The sequence below is a fragment of the Budorcas taxicolor genome, chromosome 18 (assembly GCF_023091745.1).
Source record: "Budorcas taxicolor isolate Tak-1 chromosome 18, Takin1.1, whole genome shotgun sequence".
Taxonomy (NCBI): Eukaryota; Metazoa; Chordata; class Mammalia; order Artiodactyla; family Bovidae; genus Budorcas; species Budorcas taxicolor.
The window spans coordinates 46582739-46604868 of record NC_068927.1 but is presented as its reverse complement, the minus strand read 5'-3'; the positions used below and the strand labels follow the sequence as shown (position 1 = coordinate 46604868).

At 43.3% G+C, this 22130-nt stretch overlaps 1 protein-coding gene and 1 non-coding gene across 2 annotated transcripts; both read left to right on the top strand.

The window, feature by feature from the left end:
• Nucleotides 1-8462: 8462 nt before the first annotated feature.
• Nucleotides 8463-9843, top strand: LOC128063830 (major allergen I polypeptide chain 1-like). The gene is made up of 3 exons (XM_052656645.1): nt 8463-8523; nt 8661-8851; nt 9814-9843. Exons 1-3 carry the CDS (start codon nt 8463-8465, stop codon nt 9841-9843), a joined length of 282 nt encoding a protein of 93 aa, XP_052512605.1.
• Nucleotides 9844-13958: 4115 nt separating this feature from the next.
• Nucleotides 13959-14063, top strand: LOC128064258 (U6 spliceosomal RNA). Its single transcript, XR_008200974.1, has one exon. It is a non-coding gene; the product is annotated as a U6 spliceosomal RNA (small nuclear RNA).
• The last annotated feature ends 8067 nt before the right edge of the window (nt 14064-22130 follow it).

The window sequence follows — 22130 nt, the reverse complement described above, 5'->3', positions numbered from 1 at the left end:
AAAACTGACAAAGACACATGTATCCCATAGTTCACTGCAGCACTATTTATAATAGCTAAAACATGGAAGCAACCTAGATGCCCATCAACAGATGAATGGATAAAGAAGCTGTGGTACATATGTACAATGGGATACTACTCAGCCATAAAAAGGAACTGCATTTCAGACTCGTTTGTTGACTAATGGCTACTTCATTTCTTCTAAGGTATTCTTGCCAACAGTAGTAGATAGAATGGTCATCTGAATTAAATTCACCCATTCCAGTCCATTTTAGTTCACTGATTCCTAAAATATCACTGTTCACTCTTGCCATCTCCTGTTTGACCACTTCCAATTTACCTTGATTCACAGACCTAACATTCCAGGTTCCTATGCAATATTGTTCTTTACAGCTTTGGACTTTACTTCCATCACCGGTCACATCAACAACTGGGCGCTGTTTTTGCTTTGGCTCCGTCTCTTCATTCTTTCTGGTGTTATTTCTCCACTCTTCTCCAGTAGCATATTGGGTACCTACAAATCTGGGGAGTTCATCTTTCAGTGTCATATCTTTTCACCTTTTCATACTGTTCATGGGGTTCTTAATGCAAGAATACTGAAGTGCTTTGCCATTGCCTTCTCCAGCGGACCACATTTTATCAGAACTCTCCATCATGACCTGTCCATCTTGGGTGGCCCGGCATGGCATGGCTCATAGTTTCATTGAGCTAGACCAGGCTGTGGTCCATGTGATCAGTTTGATTAGTTTTCTGTGATTGTGGTTTTCATTCTGTCTGCCTTCTGAGGGAGGAGAAGGCAATGGCACCCCACTCCAGTAATCTTGCCTGGAAAATCCTGTGGATGGAGGAGCCTGGTAGGCTGCAGTCCATGGGGCTGGTGAAGAGTCAGACACGACTGAGTGACTTCACTTTCACTTTCATGCATTGGAGAAGAAAATGGCAACCCACTCCAGTGTTTTGCCTGGAGAATCCCAGGGACGGCGGAGCCTGGTGGGCTGCCGTCTATGGGGTCACACAGAGTCGGACACGACTGAAGTGACTTAGCAGCAGCAGCAGCCCTCTGAGGGACAAGGATAAGAGGCTTTTGGAAGCTTCCAGATGGGAGAGACTGACTGTGGGGGAAACTAGGTCTTGTTCTGATGGGAGGGGCCATGCTCAGTAAATCTTTAATCCAATTTTCTATTGATGGGTGGGGCTGTGTTCCCTCCCTGTTGTTTGACCTGAGACCAAACCATGGTGGAGGTAATGAAGATAATGGCGACCTCCTTCAAAAGGTCCTGTGCATGCACTGCCTCACTCATCGCCCCTGACCCTGCAGCAGGGCACTGCAGACCCACGCCTCTGCCAGAGACTCCTGGACACCCACAGGCAAGTCTGGGTCAGTCTCTTGTGGGGTCATTGCTCCTTTCTCCTGGGTCCTGGTGCGCGCAAAGTTTTGCTTGTGTTCTCCAAGAGGGTCTTTGGAAAAGACCCTTATGCTGGGAAAGATTGAAGGCAAGAGGAGAAGGGGATGACAGAGGATGAGGTGGTTGGATAGCATCACCAACTCGATGGACATGAGTTTGAGCGAAACTTGGGAGTTGGTGATGGACAGGGAAGCCTGGCGTGCTGCAGTCCATGGGCTAGCAAAGAGTCAGACATGACTGAGCAACTGAACTGAACTGATAAAAAGGAACACATTTGACTCAGTTCTAATGAGGTGGACGAACCTGGAGTCTATCATTCAGAGTCAAGTAGGCCAGAAAGAGAAATATAAACATCGTATACTGACACATATACACAGACTCTAGAAAGATTGTACTGATGAATTAATTTTCAGGACAGCAATGGAGAAACCGACATAGAAAACAGACTTGTGGACACAGGGGGAGGAGAGGAGGGAGAAGGTGAAAGTATGGAGAGAGTAATGGAAACTTACATTACCATATGTAAAATAGATAGCCAATGGGAATCTGCTGTATGACTCAGGGAACTCAAACAGGGGCTCTGTGACAATCTAGAAGGGTGGAGTGGTGAGGGAGATAGGAGGGAGTTTCGGGAGGGAGGCGACATGGGTGAACTTATGGCTGATTCTTGTTGATGTTATGACAGAAAACTACAAAATCCTGTAAAGCAACTATCCTTCAATTTAAAAAAATTAAAAAAAAAAACAAACAAAAAGCCCTAGTGCACCTAAACAAAACTAAAATAATGTGGGAGAAGAGACAACCATTCCTTACTGAAACATCTCTAGTTACACAGATAGATTATCCCCTTCAGGAGGGAAAACTTACTGCTCTGCACTCCCTGAGCATGGGCTAGACTCAGTAACTCATTTCCAAAGAAAAGAGGAGGAGAGGAGAAGGTTGGAAAACAGTGCAGATCTGACAAACATAACATTAATCAACAATCAAATGTGACATATCCAGTGGTAAGACACACAGCTGTCACATGTACCCAGATTAAGAAGACAAGCAGGGGGCTTCAGCTCTGTGTTGTCTTTCGCAAAACCCAAAGTCTGAGGCCTCCTCTGTGCTGTGCTCAGAGTTATAAGTTATGTTTGACTCTTTGTGACCCCAAGGACTATAACCTGAGAGGCTCTTTTGTCTGTGGGATTCACCAGACAAGGATACTGGAGTGGGCTGCCATTTCCTCCACTCTACATTATAAGAACAATAGCAGACAGACTCAGCTTGGAGGGCCTTCTACCATCCCTGACCAGTCCTTCTCAGACCTCCCAAGGCCATGACAGACCAGGAGAGAATGAGCAGTTCCACAGAGCAGAGGACACTGGGGACACATGACAATGAATGCAGTGTGTGTAGGTCATGTATTGCATCCTGGGATCCAAAGACACATTAATGGACAATCTGGTGAAACCCAAATCCTCACATATTGTGAGGTTGAGTTATTACGAATGCTCCAAGGTTGTCTGTCAGTTTTGACAAATATTTTCAACTATTCTATAAATCCAAAACTGTTCCAAATAAAATTTTATTGAAAAACAACTTGATACAGAGAGCTCAACGTGGTAATCTGTGACAAACTAGAAAGGTGGGATTGGGTGGAAGGCGGGGGAAGGTTCAAGAGGCAGGAAACATGTATGCTCATGGCTGAGTCATGTTGTATGGCAGAAGTCAACACAAATTCAAAATACATTTTAAAAGACAACCTGTATTGGGAAAGGTTTACATCAGGTGAACCCTCCATTGACCCTACCCAGCTTCTCACTCTGATGTCACTAAATGTCCCCACCACTCAGAGATGTGTCAGAGGACTCTATGGCACCCTTGAAGGGGCACTGGGCTGGATATATAGCAGCCACCTGTATTACTCAGCACTCCAAGCCCTGACTCCTCTCCTCACAGAGCTGTGGATGGCACTGGGGGCAGTGTCTTCTGAAGGACAAGAGGCATGGGACACATGGGCAGGGGTCTCACCATACGGAAGTCCTGCCACCATAGACAAAGACCAGCATGTGCAGCCTGGGCCTTGGGGTGTTCACCTTCCTGCCCAGGAACCTCTGAGACACATCTGCAGTCACCTGAGCCACTCGTGGGGTGACCTTCAGAGCCCCAGGCAATAGGAGTCATGGTGAGCAGGGGCTGCACGGTGGTCAGCTGACACTGCAGCTCAGTACTTGGTGTCTCTTTGCCAAGAGCAGTTACTGGATGTGAATCCTATATGGCACAGGGTTCTGACTGTGGTCACACCTTGTGTCCCAACTCAGCAAACTTTAATCCACTACAGGTGACTCAGGCAAAGGCCAGTCAGGTGCCTCTAGCAAAAAGCTACTTGATTCTGACTTATCAAACATTTTAAATCTTTACCTTATTTATTTTCTCTCAGGCAATATTTATAAGCATACCTATAGTAAATAGAACTAAAAATATTCTTGTTTATCAACTCCAGAGAAATGGAATATTCCTGCCATTATTCTAACAAACATTGTGCAACCTCTACCGAATGTGGGGCCCTTCCCTAGTCCTGAGATACAGCAGCACACAGCACAGCTCTCGCTCTCCTGCAGCCCTTCATCACCCAAGAGGGAGTGAAAGACAGTGACCCCACAGGAAGAAGTGCTCTGGGTGAAGATGAAGCAGGGGGAGAAGACAAAGGGCTGTCAGGGGAGGAGAGGGCAGATTGCTTTGATAATAGGGCTCAGTAGTTGGGGGAAATCTGTGCCCTGTGATACTTGAAGATACCTGAGGATGAGGCATCACACCACCACAGGAGCAAGAGCCTTCCAGGCCAGGAGGCCTCTATGTGCTAAGGCCCTGCTGCAGGAGCACACTTGGTCAGGTCAAGAAGCAGAAAGGAGGCATTCAGGGAGGAGAGAAAGGTAGGTGTATGTTCATAGAGGCACCAGCAGCACAGGGCTGGTTGTGCAACTGGCCCAAAGATTGTGGCCTAGAAGGGGTTTGGCTTTTCCTCAAGTGGGAGATCTGGAGAGGAGACTCAAGGGTCAAAAGACAGTACAGAGACACCCAAGGGTCAAAAGAGGTTGCAGATAACAGATGGACCTAAGAACTGTCATACTAAGAAAGACAAAGACTGTCATATTAAGTCAGACAAAGAAGCAGAAATAACTTACGACATCTCTTATATGTGGAATCTAAAAAGACACAATATAAATGAACTTATTTGCAAAACAGAAAGAGACTGATGGACTTAGAGAATGAACTTACAATTGCCAGCGGGAATGATGAGGGTAAGGCATGGTTAGGGAGTTTGGGTTGGACAAGTACACACTACTATATTTAAAATGGATAAGGATGGCACACCATGATCAAGTTGGGTTTATCTAATGGATGCAAGGATTCTTCAATGTATGTAAACCAATCATTGTAATACATCATATTAACAAATATAAAAAATTTTATTTTTAAATTGAAGGATAATTGCTTTACAGAATTTCATTGTTTTCTGTCAAATCAACATGAATCAGCCATGACGAACTCTACAGATGCAGAAAAAGCTTTTGACAGAATTCATCACCCATTTGTGATAAGAACTCTCCAGAAAACCAGCATAGAAGGAACTTACCTGAACGTAACAAAGGCCGTGTATGATAAACCCACAGGAAACATTATTTTCAATGGTGAAAAACTGAAAGCATTCATTCTAAGATCAGGAACAAGATAAGGGTGCCCACACTGACCACTATTACCCAATAGTTTTGGAAATCCTAGCAATGGCATTCAGAGGTGAAATCAAAATAAAAGTAATCCAGATTGGAAAAGAAAAATAAAACTCTCACTGTTTGCAGATGATATGGTACCATACACAGAAAACCCTAAAAATACTATCAAAAAATTAACAGACCTAATCAGTAATTTAGTAATGTCACAGGATACAAAATCAATACACAGGAATCTTCTGTATTCCTGTACACTAACAATGAATACTCAGAAAGAGAAATTAAGGAATCAATCCCATTCACCATTGACATAAAAAGCATAAAATACCTAGCAATAAACCTACCTAAGGAGACAAAAGAACTGTGTAGAGAAAACTATAAGACACTGATGAAAGAAATCAGAGATGACATAAACAGATGGAGAGATATACCATGTTCTTGGAAGGGAAGAATCAAAATTGTGAAAATGATTATACTACAGAAAGCAATCTACAGAGTCAATGCAATTCCTATCATAGTACCAATTGCATTTTTCACAGAACTAGAACAAAAAATTTCAAAATTCATATGGAAACACGAAAGACCTCTTATAGTCAAAGCAATCTTGAGAAAGGAGAATGAAGCTGGAAGAATCAATCTTCCTGATTTCAGACTATACTACAATGCTACACTCATCAAGACAATATGGTACAGGCAGAAATAGAAAAATATAGAACAATGGATCAAGATAAAAGCCCAGAAATAAACCCACACACCTATGGGCAGCTTATCTCTGACAAGGGAGGCAAGACTATACAATGGAGAAATAGCCTCTTCAATAAGTGATGTTAGGGAAATTGCACAGCAACGTGTATTATAGAAGAATGAAATTAGAACACTGCCTAGCACCATACACAAAGGTAAATTCAAAATGGATTAAAAGCCTAAATGGAAGACCAGAAACTATAAAACTCTTAGAGGAAAACACAGTCAGAAAACTCTTTGACATAAACTGTAGTGTGATCCTCTATGACTCACCTCCTAGAGTAACATAGATAAAAACAAAAATTAACAAATGGGAACCACTTAAGTGGTCAAAAGCTTTTTCACAGCAAAGGAAACCATAAACAAGATGAAAAGGAAACCCTCAGAATGTGATAGAATAATTGCAAATGAAGCAACTGACAAAGGATTAATCCCCCAAATATACAAGCACTCATTTAGCTCAACATCAGAAAATCAAACAAGATAATCAAAAAATGGGCAGAAGATCTAAATAGACATTTCTCCAAAAAAGACATACTAAAAATTAATCAATACATGAAAAAATGCTCAACATCACTCAATATTAGATAAATGCAAAACTACAATGAGATATCACTTCACACCAGTCAGAATGGTCATCATCAAAAAATCTACAAAAAATCTGGAGAACATGTGGAGAAAAGGGAAACCTCTTGTGCTGTTTGTGGCAATGTAAATTGATATAGTCACTATGGAGAACACTATAGAGAATCCTTGAAAAATTATAAATGAAACTATCACATGACCCAACAATCCCACTACTAGGCACACACACTGACAAAATCATAATTGGAAAAGTCACACGTACTCCAATGTTCACTGCAGCACTATTTACAATACCTAGTACGTGGAAGCCACCTAGATGTCCATCGGCAGATACAAGGATAAAGAAGTTGTGGTGTATATATACGCAATGGAATACTACTCGGCCATAGAAAGGAACACATCTGAGTTATAATGAGGTGGATGAAACTAGAGTCCATTTACAGAGTGAAGCAAGTCAGAAAAACAAATATTACGTACTTATGCACACATATAAAATCTAGAAAATGGAACTGATGATCCTATTTGCTGGGCAGGAATAGAGACTGAGACATAGAGAAAAGACTTGTGGACACAAGGAGGGAGAGAGTGTGATGAACTGTAAGAGTAGCATTGAAATACATACATTGCTGCTGCTGCTGCTGCTAAGTCGCTTCAGTTGTGTCTGACTCTGTGCAACCCCATTGACGGCAGCCCACCAGCCTCCCCCTTCCCTGGGATTCTCCAGGCAAGAACACTGGAGTGGGTTGCCATTTCCTTCTCCAATGCATGAAAGTGAAAAGTAAAAGTGAAGTTGCTCAGTCGTGTCCGACTCTTAGCGACTCCATGGACTGCAGCCTACCAGGCTCCTCCGTCCATGGGATTTTCCAGGCAAGAGTACTGGAGTGGGGTGCCATTGCCTTCTCCAAATACATATATTACCATGTGTAAATAGATAGCTAATGGGAAGTTGTTGTGTAGAGCAGGGAGTGCATCCTGGTGCTCTGGGAAAACTTAGGGGAGTAGAATGGGGTGGTCAGGTGGGAGAAAGGTTCAAAAGGGAAGAGACAAGTGTTTACCTATGACTGATTCATGTTGATGTATGGTAAAAACCAACATACATTGTAAAGCATTTATCTGTCAATAAAAAATCAATAAATTTTAGAGAAATAAAATAGATAACCAATGAGGACCAACTCTAAAGCAAAGGGAACACAGCTCAATCCTGGATGGGAGAGGAGTTTGGGGAAAAAATGTATGGTTGTGTGTATACATATGGCTGAGTCCCTTTGCACTCCACCTGAAATGATAACACTGTAAATCGGTTATACTCCAATATAAAGTTTAATTTAAAAGAAAAAAGATGTTGCAAACAATATTGCAGTGTAGAATGGGGTGCTATTAAAGTTGCCAGGTAGTAGGACCTGGCCAAGAGAAAAACAGAAATTTCTGGGCCAACACATAGAAGAAGTTTCCAGGCTCCAGATACTGATTCAGGGAAGTGGCCCAACAAAGGCCACTGACAAGATGAAGGACATGGTGACAACAGCAGGACAGGAGCCACCAGAGTCTGACCAGGGGCTCAGGGCTTGTGCTCTGGCCTACCTGGCACAAACCCCTGTGAGACGGTTCACTAATCACTGATCTAACTGTAAACTGCTAATGTCCACACGATCCTGTCTTCAAGGTCACATATTGTACTGACAGGCTACCACTGGCCATCATTCAGGAGGCATGATTTGGGAGCATTTTTGTCCTTTTTGTCAACCTGGGGATTTTCACTTGTTAAGCTTCCTGAGTCAGCTGCCCCTCCCACAGAGCCCTCCAGCGGGGAGGAGGCTGAGCCAGTGCCCTCTGTGGACTCAAGCACTAGCATCTTGCCAACACACACAGCTCCTTCTGTGCAGCCCGGGCACCTTCACATTGTGGCCTGGCATATCTCCTGAAAAAAGCAAGCATGCAACACAGTCCCCTGGGGTGAGGACAAGCACAGGTATAAAAGGGCTCCAGGTGAGTAGGGAGCACCTGCCACCAGCACCATGACGTGGGCTGGAGCCCTCCTGCTGCTCTGCGCTGCCTTGCTCCTCATCGCGGGTGGAAGTGAGTGGCTGCGACCTGGGCTCCTCAAGGGTTGTGACACCTTCCCAGGGCAGCACTGAGCATGTCGGGAGCAGGAAGGGAACAGGGTGTTCTGATGAGTGCCTTACAGGGAGTGTCCCCTTCTCTTTCTGTTTCAGAGTGTGATGACATCTGCCCAGCCTTGAGGGACACAGTTGACCTGTTCATATCAGGAAGCCATGAGGCCTATATTGAACAAGTTGAAAAGTATAACCAAAACCCTGATGCACTGGAAACTGCCGATACCCTGAAGAGCTGTGTTGATGAGAACTTGACACCACAGGATAAGCAGGATGCTCTGAGTGCTCTGGTGGGTCAAGCTGTGTGTGAATGTGCCTGTGTGGGGCGGGGGTGTCAGGGGTCTGCTCAGGCCACTGGGAAGTGGAGGGCATCATTTCCTCTCCACCCTGGCTCTTCCCCGGGAACCTGGAAGCAAAAAGAACCTCATGAATGAGGAGGTAGAGAGGAAGTGGCCAACACCCACAGTGTGGGAAAGGATTCTGCAGGAAAACTCAGTTCAGCCCTGGAGCTCTTGAGCTGGCCCTGACTGGGCTCTGCATGGTCACAGGCCTGGGACCCTCCAGGTCCTCCTGACTCTGTGACATCACCTGCCTTTGGAGGTAGGCCCTCAGCACTGGCCTCCCTGACTCCAGCCTCTCCAGCTCAGGAATCTGACTCTTCTGTAATCCATTCACATTGAGTCCTTCCCTTTTCCAAACATCAGTTCTTTCCCTAGTGCTTCAAGTCCCTACTCCACTCCATCTAACACCCACATTTGTCCTTGTTCCCTGGACCCAACAGGTTTCACATGCCTAAAAGAGGTAGCTGCTTCCAAAAGCTGCCCTCCTACCCTCCCCAGGCCTGGGATGCCCAGAGTCGAGGATCAGTCAATGCCCAAGGTCAGTCCTCTCTCTGCTGCCCTAGAGATGGTGGGAACAAGCAGCTGCTTCAGCTCTAAGTGTCCAAGGGCCAGAGGGAGGAAGCAGACAGGGATCAGCTCATCCCTGGAGACTCCCAGATGTCACTCCAGGGTCCTGCCAGGTGGTCCTCAGCAGTCCCCCACTGTATCCCAGAAGACTGCCTACAGCCTTCCAGGGAAACCCCACAATCTCTGTTCCATTGGAGGAACCTCATTGGGAAGTATTCACCTTTACCTGCTCACATCCAGAGGCCTCCCTCCAAACAACTTGCAGGCCCTTCCCCTTGTTCAGTGCAGCTAATTGTCACATCCACCCCTGAGGCCTCACCAGATTTCTGTACCTTCTCTTACAGAATAAAATATATTCAAGTTCTCTCTGCTGATGGAAACATCCCTGCCAGGAAACCAAGGAAGCCACTTGCCTGATCCCTAAGTAGTGTTAGCAACCTGCCACATCTAGGTGTCTGATTATAGAGGATTCCAGCAATAAAAAGCCCTGCAATTCACAGGAGAGTGCTTACTCACTGGAGATGGGGCTTTGCAGGTGCGGGAGAGGACATGGCCACAGTGGAGACCACCAGTGTGCCTTCCTACTGCAGCTGGATTTCAGTGCTGTCAGATCTTCCTCCACAAATTCAGCAGGTGGGGGCATGGGTAATGATCATTACATCAGCCAGAGTGTCAATCATTTCTGTCATCAAGATCCACAGGTCACATGCATCATCCACCAAATTTTATTCCTCCCAGCAACCTTGAGGGGTAGGAGTAATCATCCTCATCTGACAGGGGAGAATCTGAGGCTCAGAGTGGGTAAAGCATCTGCTGAAGAGACATAACTTTCCCCACTCATCCATGCTGGGGAGACGAGCTCAGCTACCTCACCCTGTGACTGTGCACATATTACAGTCCTTTGGGCTGGTGCCATTTATAACATCGAACCACCTCCAATCTTCAAGGCTGGGGAGAGGACAAAATAAAATAACAGGTGAGAAGGGCCCCTGTCCTAAGTGCCTGAAGGAGAGGAAGAACAGAGGGTCAAGTTTCACATGCTGAACTCTGTCGCTCCTTGGGCCTCAGCTGATCCTAATGCCAACCCCCATTGTGGACTCAGCTGCTTCCACATCCAGGGTGAGCTGGGTCTCACCCTCAGAGTGAACGTTTAGGGGCCTGGAGATTCTCGTTCCTCCTGTGTCTCTGCTGCCTGTCCATGAACCAGGCCCCACACTCACGCTGTCTGATTCTTCTTCACCTGACCCCACTCCCTCTCTAAGAGCGTCTTCCCACCCAACAGCTCCCCTCCAGAAAAGAGTCTGCTGGGCTTACCCCACAAGGCTGGGTCTAGGACAGGGAATCTCTAAGGTCCTCATGGTGAGGAGGCTTAGGACAGGTCCCCAAGGTGATCCAGAGCTGCTGCTTCTCCCTGCGGAGGGGAACCTGGGGGATGCGGGGGAGGTCTCCTTGCCCCGGGTGACACTGGGCCCTTGTCTCGGTCCACCACTCCACCCCCACCAGGCTCTGGCTGAGGGTGCTTCTAAGATGGAGACCTGTCTCTGTGGGAGCTAAGGTGAGTTCAACAGGTGTAAGCAGGTCCTGGCACAGGGACCCTTCTCCTCATCTGACCCAGGATGTGTATTCCACCTCCACCTCCGCTTAACAGACATAAAAGCTCCAGGCCTTCTGAAAGGACAGTTGCCACCCCTATGAGTTAGGTGCTCCTTACAATGTCTTGAATATAGACTCACCCTGCTCTGCAGTGAGTGTACAGTTGTTATAGGGATCCATCCAAGGATGTGGCAAAAACAAGTGAGGGGTAGTTGGTCCTCCTGGGACAGAGAGAGTCTGTTTCTTGGCTCTCAGCTGCACAGAACTCCTGGGGCTGCTGGAGAGACACGTCCATATTGCCCACTGCCCCCTCCCCTCTGTAGGGAACTAGGTGTAAGGAAGGTTGAGAAGTGCTTGCAAACGAGACTCTCAACCAGGGCTGAACATTCTTGCAAACGAGATGTTCAGCTAAGAATCCTGTTTGTTCCCGTGGGAAAAGAACATTTCTTGCACACAAGGATGTTTCTCTGATTCCTCAAAAGGAGCAGACCCTGGGACAAAACGGATTCTAAGTTGATAAGGAAGTTCCCCAAAACAAAGTCTTAGCTGCAGTGAATAAGCCAAGGTAAAGGTTACCTCGCCCTGCGCCTGCGCACTGTATGGTCTCTGAATCATAGTGCTTGGCAGCTTGCCCTGTAGGTTGTTGTGCAAGGGATATAAAATAAAGCAGCTGTAAGAAGCAAGGGTTAAAATATAAAGATTCAAACCACTCTGCAGTGTTGGTGTTTCATTCCGTCGCCAGCACCCTCTCCCTGCCTTCCTCCAATCTACAGCACCCTTATCTAATCTGAGTTAGTAGAAAAGGCAACATCTGATTTCTCCCAAATCCTTTTCTGTCTGACATCCAAAACCTCAGATGGGTGGGAAGATAACTATGAAAAACCTGTGACTTTGGATCTCTGATTCTCACCTGACTTCCCTCTGAGATCATAGAAGCCCCACCTCGCCTCCACCTAGGCCAACCTGAGTTCACCTGCAGCTGTGGGATAATCCCCCACTGCTGACACTCCCCTCCTCAAACACCAGCATCTGTCCTTCCAGCTTGGTGGATTTCTCCAGCACTTGGGAGCTTGCTGAACAAAGCTCAGTAGAAAGTGTGGGGATTCATGCCCACAGGGCAACCCTCAGACACTACAGACCCCAGCCTCCTTGATTGCTGGTGTGTCTCCTCAGAGGTGAGCTCCACACTCTCTTTTAAAGGCCTCCAGGGGCCTTGAGCCCCACCTGCTCACCCCCATGGCCTTTCTCACTTGGGTGTTCACTGTCCTTAGTTCCTCACTTCAGCACCTGACATCACCTCTCTATTTACCTACATACCCCCAAGTCCCTGTCTGGGTCTCCTTTGTTGGGGACACAAAGTCTCATGGTGCCATATGTCCATCTGCCTGTTTATGCAGAAGAAGAATTCAGTGGAAGATGCTCAGTGAAGGCAGCAGGAGGAAGGGAGGATACCATATTTGAAGCTTCAGAGGCATCATCACCCTACACAGAGAACAGGAACCCCGATGCAGGAGGGAGATGCTCTCTAGCCATGTACTTATCTAAGGACCTTGCACTGAGATATTCTCAAACTGCCCTGAAACGGTGTTTGGGGGTGCACTTCCTACCCAGCCCATAGGAATCTACTGGGGATTCCAGGCAGGACATATTGCCCCATCAATCAAGACCTGGTAGCCAGAATGTCAGAGAGAGAGATGGGCACAAGCTCTGAGTGCCAAGACAGGGCAACAGTACTGAGACAAGCCCCTCGAAAGGGAAAGTCCAGAATCAGGCAATAGTTGAGGACAGGGCTTGCCTTCATGATTCCAATGAAGACTGGCATAGATACACCCACTGCTTCTGTGTTGCCATCATACTTGGAAGTTTCCTTCTGATTTCCTTTTGAAAAATATTCTACTACATTTACTACAGTTCCAGTGGTATAATGTATCTCTCCTCATCCTTAGACTGGCAATACTCATGGACTCAGAACATAGGATACCCAGTCAGGGCATCAAACCCAGTCATCTGAAGCCATGCACATGGAAGGACAGATGTTCTCTTATGTGCCCCAAGAGGGACTCCTCAGGAAGGCACAGAGCTCAGCAGATCCTGAGGGGTACTCAGCACAGGAAAGAGTTGACAGAGGTGCTCAGCACAGGAAAGAGTTGACAGAAACACATCTTCCATTCAGAGGACACTGTAGAAAATATATGGATGGATTCATCTTGTCCATTCCTAGATTACTGAGGTAACTGCTAAATGACTACTTTGCTAGATAAATAGGTCCCACTTGTAAAGTTTGCAGGGCTGCACACAGCTTCATGCATGTGGGCACCAAGGACACAGAAATTGGCATGGGCAACACAGCATAGTCAGGTGAACAGGCCCTACTGATGATAGCAGGACCAGCCCAGATTCACATCATCACTGCTTCTACCACAAAGGCAGCTCTGAGCAGACACAGAGGGCTGGCCCAGACTTAGGAGCATCTTCCACACTCAGTCCATGAGGGGTAAGCTTATTCTAAACTCTTTCAGAAGGAGCATGGAAGGAATATACTAAATCAGACAGATAGCTAAACCACTTGGACTAATGATCTGTGAGGAAAAATAAAGAGCAAGGGCTAAGACTACTGAGGAAGCCCCTAAGTAAGACAGACCTTGATGGGACTTCCCTGGTTTTCTAATGGTTAAGAATCCACTTTCAATTCAGGGACGCTGGTTTGATCCCTGGTTGTGGAATGCCACATGCTGTGGGGCAGCTAAAACCTGTGTGCCACAACTAGAGTGAAGCCTACGCACTGCAACAAAAGTTCCCATAAACTGCCACAAAAGATCCCTTGTGCCACAACTAGGACCAAACAGAGCTGAAAATAAGTAACTAAATAGATATTTTAAAAGGAGAGAGAGAGAGTGCTTGCTTCAGCCACACATATACTAAAACTGCAACAATACAGAGGAGCTTAGCATGGCCCCTGAACAAGGATGACAAATAAATCTGTGAAGAATTCCATATTTTTTATGTGTAAAATAGACATCTAGCAGGAAGCTACTATATAGCACAGGGAGCCCAGCCTGGCACTCTCTGATGACCTAGAGGGGTGGAACTGGTGATGGTGGGGGGAGGTTCAAGAGGTAGGAGATATATATATGTGTGTAGGCAAGAATACTGGAGTGGATTGCCATGCCCTTCTCCAGGTGCATATGTATATGTATACACACACACACACATATATACACATGCACACACACATATATATAACTAATGCAGTGTAAAACCATATATATATATTTTAAAGCTTATTTTATTCTAATGCAAACATAGCCTAGTATTACAAATATATATAATAAACTGCATACAACCACGCAGAACCCTTAGAGGTCTTCCCAGAACAGACCACTCCCTACCATGTCTTCCACATGCCTCTTGTCTGTAGAAAACCCTGTCTCCCAAGTTCCAAAGAGTATATTTATAATCAGAGATGTGAGAAAATGCAGAGAAAAAGAAAAAAAGTCAAGCAAGACAATATAATAGTAGTGTAGCCATTCAACAATTAGATAAAGTCAAAGACCTTCTGTAACTCCTCAAGGGCTATACATAGTATTCTGAGCCATACACTTGGAGCTGTTTCTTTAAAAATATACATTTATTTATTTTAATTGGAGGCGAATTACTTTACAATATTGTATTGGTTTTGCCATACATCAACATGAATCCGCCATGGGTGTACACGTGTTCCCCATCATGAACCCCCCTCCCACCTACCTCCCCATACCATCCCTCTGGGTCATCCCAGTGCACCAGCCCCGAACATCCTGTATCATGCATCGAAACCCCCCTATCAGGTGGAAGAAATTAACTGTATGTTTCCCACAATAATGTAGACTCCAGTCCTTCTGGAACCAGATAGTTGAAGTTGACTCTAGATTACCTCAGCACCAACCAATCACAAGAATGTCCACCAGCTGATCACATATCCTAAAAACCCTCCTCCCTCAACCTGTCTTTAAAAACCTTTCCTGGAAACCCTTTGGGGAGTTCGGGCCTCTGAAGTACTAGGTACCTCAACTCCTTTATTGCATTGCGTTGCTTTAGTCGCTCAGTCGTGTCCGACTCATTGCAACCCCATGGACTGTAGCCTGCCAGGCTTCCCTGTCCATGGGATTTTCCAGGCAAGAACACTGGAGTGGGTTGCCATTCCCTTCTCCAGGACTCCTCTATTGGTGCCTTATAATAAACACTGCACTTTCCTTCACCACAACCTGCTGTCAATAGACTGGCTTTACTGTGATTGGGGAAACAGACTCATACCTAGTTCAGAAACATACACAGACAGAAGTAGAAAAATTGATCTCTTAACTGATAAAGGAAATAAGCAGCATTATAATACTAAGCAGTTATTGTGATTTAGAAAAAACTTTAAAAATGAGAATAAAGAGTTCTTCATAATCATGATAAAGTGCATTTATAAAAAAAGTTCAGCAAACATCATATTTGATGGTAAAATGATATAAGCAATCCATTTAAAATGAGAAACAAGGTAATGATGTTTGAATTGCTGTTTGTACTAAATACTGTATTATATTTACTAACAAAGTCAGTATGAAAAGAAAGTTTGATGATCTCAAAGTAGAAAACAAATAAACAATTAAGAATACCAGACTTTCATGGTGGTTCTGTTGGTCTGGAGTTGGCCTACCAATGCAGGGGACATGAGTTAGATCTCTGGTCTGGGAAGACCCACATGATGCAGGACAACTAAGCATGTGCACCAGAACTACTAAGCTCCCACTCTTGGAGCTTGGGAGCTGCAACTACTGAGTCCTCCGTGCTCTAAGTCCCACGAACTGCAACTACTAAAGACTGCACATCCTAGAGTTCACCCTCTGCAAGTCGATAGTCTCTACTCACTGTAAGTAGATAAAGCCCACATATAGTGATGAAGACTCAGTACAGCCAAAAAAAGAGAGAAAAGAATATCAATGACCTTTAAAACAAGGATCTTTGAAAAATCAAAAAAACTGATAAATGTGTATCACATTTAAAAAGCAATAAGACACAAATTACCATAATAAATAAAAGAAGACATGTCTTTATAGATCCACATACATAAAAATCAGAAAGCACTAGCAACAAATTGTGCCAATTAATTGGATGGCTTAATGAATTGGCCACTTTTCTTGAAGACAGAAATTACATAAAGTGACTCAATGCAAAAGAGAGTATCTGAATAGCCATATATCTGTTAAGAAAGATCTTTAATAAAACCATCACACATAGAAAGTTCAGGCCCACAAAGTTAAACAGGGGAATTTTATTATATATTTAAAGAAGAAATAATAACAATCCTATATAAATGCTTGAAGAAAATGGAGAACAAATGAACGTTCCCAACTCATCACTTGAGGCAAGTATTTCCTCATATATTTTTAGGGAAAAACATTACCAGAAAACTATGGACTGATACCATTCATAAACATTTATTCACAAAAATCAACACATTAGCAAATCAAACCTAGCAACACATAAAAGAAGCGGCACATAAAGACAAAGTGATCTTTATCCTGGGCATACACGTTTTGCTCAGCATTCAAAGTCAATCAAGGTAATCCATCACATTAACAGAATAATGGAGAAAAGTCAATATGATCACCTCAACAGAAGCAGAAAATATGTTTTAAAAATCAAAACATTCATCTAGAGGGGTGGGATAGGGTGGGAAGTGGGAAGGAGGTTCCAGAGGGAGGGGACATATTTATACCTATGGCTGATTTACGTTGACGAATGGCAGAAACCAATAAATATTGTAAAGCAATTATCTTTCAATTAAAAATAAATAAAATTTTTTTAAATTGAACTATTCATAATAAAACACATCCCTAAACTAAGAGAAAAGTATTCTTCAACATTATGAGCTATACTTACAAAACTGCCTACTAACTGAATACTTAATGGGAATACTAAATATCTGAATACTTAATGGGAAAAGATTGAATGCTTTCCTCCTAAAACAGAGAAGAAGGCAAAGATGTCCACTTTTATAATTTTTCTGGAACATTTTACTGACAGTACAGACCAGTGAAACAAAAGAATAAAAAAGAAATACAGACTGGAAAGGAAGAGATAAAACTATGTATCAAATCATGCAGAAAAGAAATAGAAAAAACTAAACATCCATTAAATTTCTGAGTACAATAATAATAGAAGAACATAGTCTCCATCTAACAAATGGCATCAAAAAAAAAAAAAGAAGACTTCAGCTGACACTGCATTTAATGAACAAAGGCTGAATTGTTCCCCCTAAGATCAAAGATAAGGGAAAGTCACCTAGTCTCCATTTCTATTCAGCATTGGACTGGAAGCTCTCACAAGTGCAATAAGGCAAGAAATAATGAGAACAAGCTACAGTTGGAAGGGAAAAAAAATCAAACTCTCTTCCTCACAGAAAAAATTATACAGAGAAAAACCTAAAGAATCCACAAAAACACCATTAGTGCATGTAAGTGAGTTTAGCATATTTGTAAACTACAAGTCAATATATAAAAAATCATGTGTATTTTACATACTGGAGACAATTCAAAAATCAAAGTAAAATATCATTCACAATAGCACCAAAAACATAAAATATTTTGGCAGGGAATTAATAAAATATGTGAAAAACCTGTAAAATGAAAAGTACAAAACATTAATTTCTAAATAAAGTAAAAGTCACAAAGAAATGGAGACATATACTATGCTTACATATTTAAAGACTCAATAAGATTTCAATTCTGTTGCTCTTTAGAGTCAATGCAATCTTGATTTATATGCCAAGCAGGGGGCTTCCCAGGTGGTGCTAGTGGTAAAGAACCTGCCTGCCAATGCAGGAGACTTAGGAGACTTGGGTTCGACCCCTGGGTCGAGAAGACCCCCTAGAGGAGGGCATGGCAATTCACTCCAGTATTCTTGCCTGGAGAATCTCATAGACAAAGAAGCCTGGCGAGCTACAGTCCATAGAGTCAGATAGAGTTGGACATGACTGAAGTGAATGATTACGCATGTACATACCAAGCAGGAAGTGTGTAGAAAGTGAGAAACTGATTCTAAAACTTATATGCAGAGTAATGTTAGCAGGATGATTTAGTAAGAGATCCCAGTCTCTATCCCCCCAATGGGGGAAAACAACAACAACAACAACAACCATTGGACAGGCAGATGTTAATGAAAATAGCTCTGACAAAGCTCAGGAGTCCAGTTAAAAAACTGAAGCAACACAGTAGTACTGCAGGAAGGGGCATCCCTTCCAGGGGCCAAAAGGGGGCTCCAGTCAAACACTCGAAATGAAATATCCAAGGAGACACACATGCTGACGAGGTAAGAGACTTTATTGGAAATGGGTGGCAGGAGAGAAAGCAGTAAGGTAAGAGAACTCAGGAGAACTGCTCTGCCACGTGACTCACTGTCTCAGGTTTTATGGTGATGAGGTTAGTTTCCGGGTTGTCTCTGGCCAATCATTCTGACTCAGGGTCCTTCTTGGTAGTGCATGCCCTGCTCAGCCAAGATGGATGCCACTGATGATTCTGGGAGGTGGTAGGACATGCAGCATCTCCTTTTGATCTTTCCCAAATTCTTCTGGTTGATGGTGTCTTACTAGTGCCATGTTTCATACAGGACCTCCTGTTGTAAAATAACTCACACAAATGGTTACTATGGTGCCTGGCCAAGGTGGGCAATTTCAGTCAGTGTGTTTCCCCTAACAGTAGAATGAATTAAAATGAGGGAAAGTTGTGGAGGAAACCAATAGCCAACACAACTACTGCATATGCCCACAGCTCTCACCAAAGAAGGTCTCACAGGTTTCAAGGTCTCAGACTCCTGGTGCTGAGTCCCTCCACCCTCCCTAATAGGACCCATGACAGCTAGTGCCTCCTTGGAACTCAGCACAGCCATCATGCATACAGCTAAGCTAGCCCTGGTCCTGAAGCCAGGTGCAGACCTGCTACCAGCTTTGACCTCAGCAACTGAACTTGTGCCTGCAATCAGACCCAGATTTTAACACAAGCCCTATCCTTGCCACGATGCATACTCCACTGCCCCTGTGCATTTACCTACAGCCTCACAGCTGAGTCTGTGCACACTCCTGGCACTACCAACCACCACTACCTGCCCTAGTTTCCTATTACTGAACCCAGAGATACTGCTGAGCACCATTACAGTTATATTTCCATACACTAACAGTGAAAACTCCAAAAGGAAATTAAGGAAAGATAAAATACTTAGAATGAATCACAGAGGGGGGAAAACTTCTACATTGAAAACTACAAAATACTGATGGAGAACATTAAATAAGACACAAAGTAGAACAACATCCCATATTCATTGCAGGAACAACATTGGAAGACTAATGTTGTTACAATATCCAAACCACCAAAAGTGATATAAACAGTCAATGAATTCCCAGATTTCAAGACATATTTTTAAAGAACTAGAAAAATGGTCATAAAATCATATGCAACCACAAACGACTCTGAATAGATAAAACAATCTTGAGAAAGAAAAACAAAGCTGGAGGTACCACACCTCTTTGTTTCAAAACATATTACAAAGCTGCAGTCATTAAAATAGTACGATACTGACATGCAGACATATAGACCAGTGGAACAAAAGAGAGAGCCCAGAAAACACACACTCATACACGTACACTCAACTGATCTTGGACAAGGTTGCCAGGAATACAAAATGGGAAAAGATGGTCTCTTCCATAAATAGTGTTGGGAACTACTGGATAAAGAAAAAGAATGAAATTTTATTTTTATCTTACACCACACACACAAAACAATTCAAAATAGGTTAAATGCAATGTCTGAAACTGTAAAATTACTAGAAGGAAACATAGGGGGAAAACTGTATGACATGGGTTCGGCAATGATTTCCTGGATATTAAAATCAAAGCACAAGAAACAAAAACGGGAATAAAAGCAAAAATAAACAAATGGGATCTAATTAAAATTAAAAGCTTCTGCACAACAAAGGAAAATATAAGCAAGGTGAAAAGACAGCCTTCTGAATGGGAGAAAATAATAGCAAATGAAACAACTGACAAACAACTAATCTCAAAAATATACAAGCAACTTATGCAGCTCAATTCCAGAAAAATAAACGACCCAATCAAAAAATGGGCCAAAGAACTAAATAGACATTTCTCCAAAGAAGACATACGGATGGCTAACAAACACATGAAAAGATGCTCAACATCACTCATTATTAGAGAAATGCAAATCAAAACCACAATGAGGTACCACTTCACACCAGTCAGAATGGCTGTGATCCAAAAATCTGCAAGCAATAAATGCTGGAGAGGGTGTGGAGAAAAGGGAACCCTCCTACACTGTTGGTGGGAATGCAAACTAGTACAACCACTATGGAAAACAGTGTGGAGATTCCTTAAAAGGTTGCAAATAGAACTGCCATATGACCCAGCAATCCCACTGCTGGGCATACACACCAAGGAAACCAGAATTGAAAGAGACACATGTATCCCAATGTTCATCGCAGCACTGTTTATAATAGCCAGGACATGGAAACAACCTAGATGTCCATCAGCAGATGAATGGATAAGAAAGCTGTGGTACATATACACAATGGAGTATTACTCAGCCATTAAAAAGTTTACATTTGAATCAGTTCTGATGAGATGGATGAAACTGGAGCCGATTATACAGAGTGAAGTAAGCCAAAAAGAAAAACACCAATACAGTATACTAACACATATATATGGAATTTAGAAAGATGGCAATGATGACCCTGTATGCAAGACAGCAAAAAAGACACAGATGTGTATAGCAGACTTTTGGACTCAGAGGGAGAGGGAGAGGGTGGGATGATTTGGGAGAATGGCATTGAAACATGTATACTATCATGTAAGAATCGAATCACCAGTCTATGTCCGATGCAGGATACAGCATGCTTGGGGCTGGTGCACGGGGATGACCCAGAGGGATGTTGTGGGGAGGGAAGTGGGAGGGGGGTTCATGTTTGGGAACGCATGTACACCCGTGGTGGATTCATGTCAATGTATGGCAAAACCAATACAGTATTGTAAAGTAAAATAAAGTAAAAATAAAAATTTAAAAACAAAAACAAACAAACAAAAAGAAACAAAAACAAAAGGAGACAAGTGGAACAAAGTAAAATAAAAAGTTTCTGCAGAGCAAAGGAAATCAACAAGGTGAAAATGCCACCTATATAATGGGAAAATATTTTCAAACCACATATCTGATAAGAAGTTAATATCCAAAATAAGGATTCCAAAACTAGGCTTCCCAGGGGGTGCTGGTGGTAAAGAACTTGCCTGCCAATGCAGGAACATAATGAGACATGGATTTGATCCCTGGCTGGGGAAGATCCCCTGGAGGAGGACATGGCAATCCACTCCAGTATTCTTGCCTGGAGAATCCCATGGACAGAAGAAACCAGCATGCTGCAGTCCATAGGGTCACTGAGTTGGGACAAAACTGAAGTTACTTAGCATGCACACAAAAGTACCTACACCTTCATAAAAAAACAAAAAATGAAAAACATTCCAACTAAAAATTAAGCATTGGACCTGAATAGATAATTGTCTGAAGAAGATAAAAGAAGGGCCAGCAGGTATATAAAAGGTGCTCAATATCAATAATTATCAGGGAAATATAAAGCAAAACCACACTGAGATATCACTTCATACTTATTATAAAGGCTATTTTAAAAAACACATGCATATACTGGCATGGATGCCAAGAAACTGAGACCGTAACCTGGCACAGCCATTATAGATAAGAGCATGGAGGGCCTTCAAAAACTGAAAAATACAATGCCATCTGATCCAGCAACTCCATTTAAGGGTGTTTATCTAAAAGAATTAAAATCAAGATGTCAAAGAGATATTGCAGTCCCAGGTACCGTTATTTGTGGTACATGAGGGTAACACAAATATCCGTCTATATATTTAAATAGATAAAGAAGATGTGATATATACACAGTGGAATATTATTCAGTCTTTAAAAACAAAAAATTTTACTATATGCAACAAAATGGATGAGCCTAAAGGACATTATGCAAGTGAAAT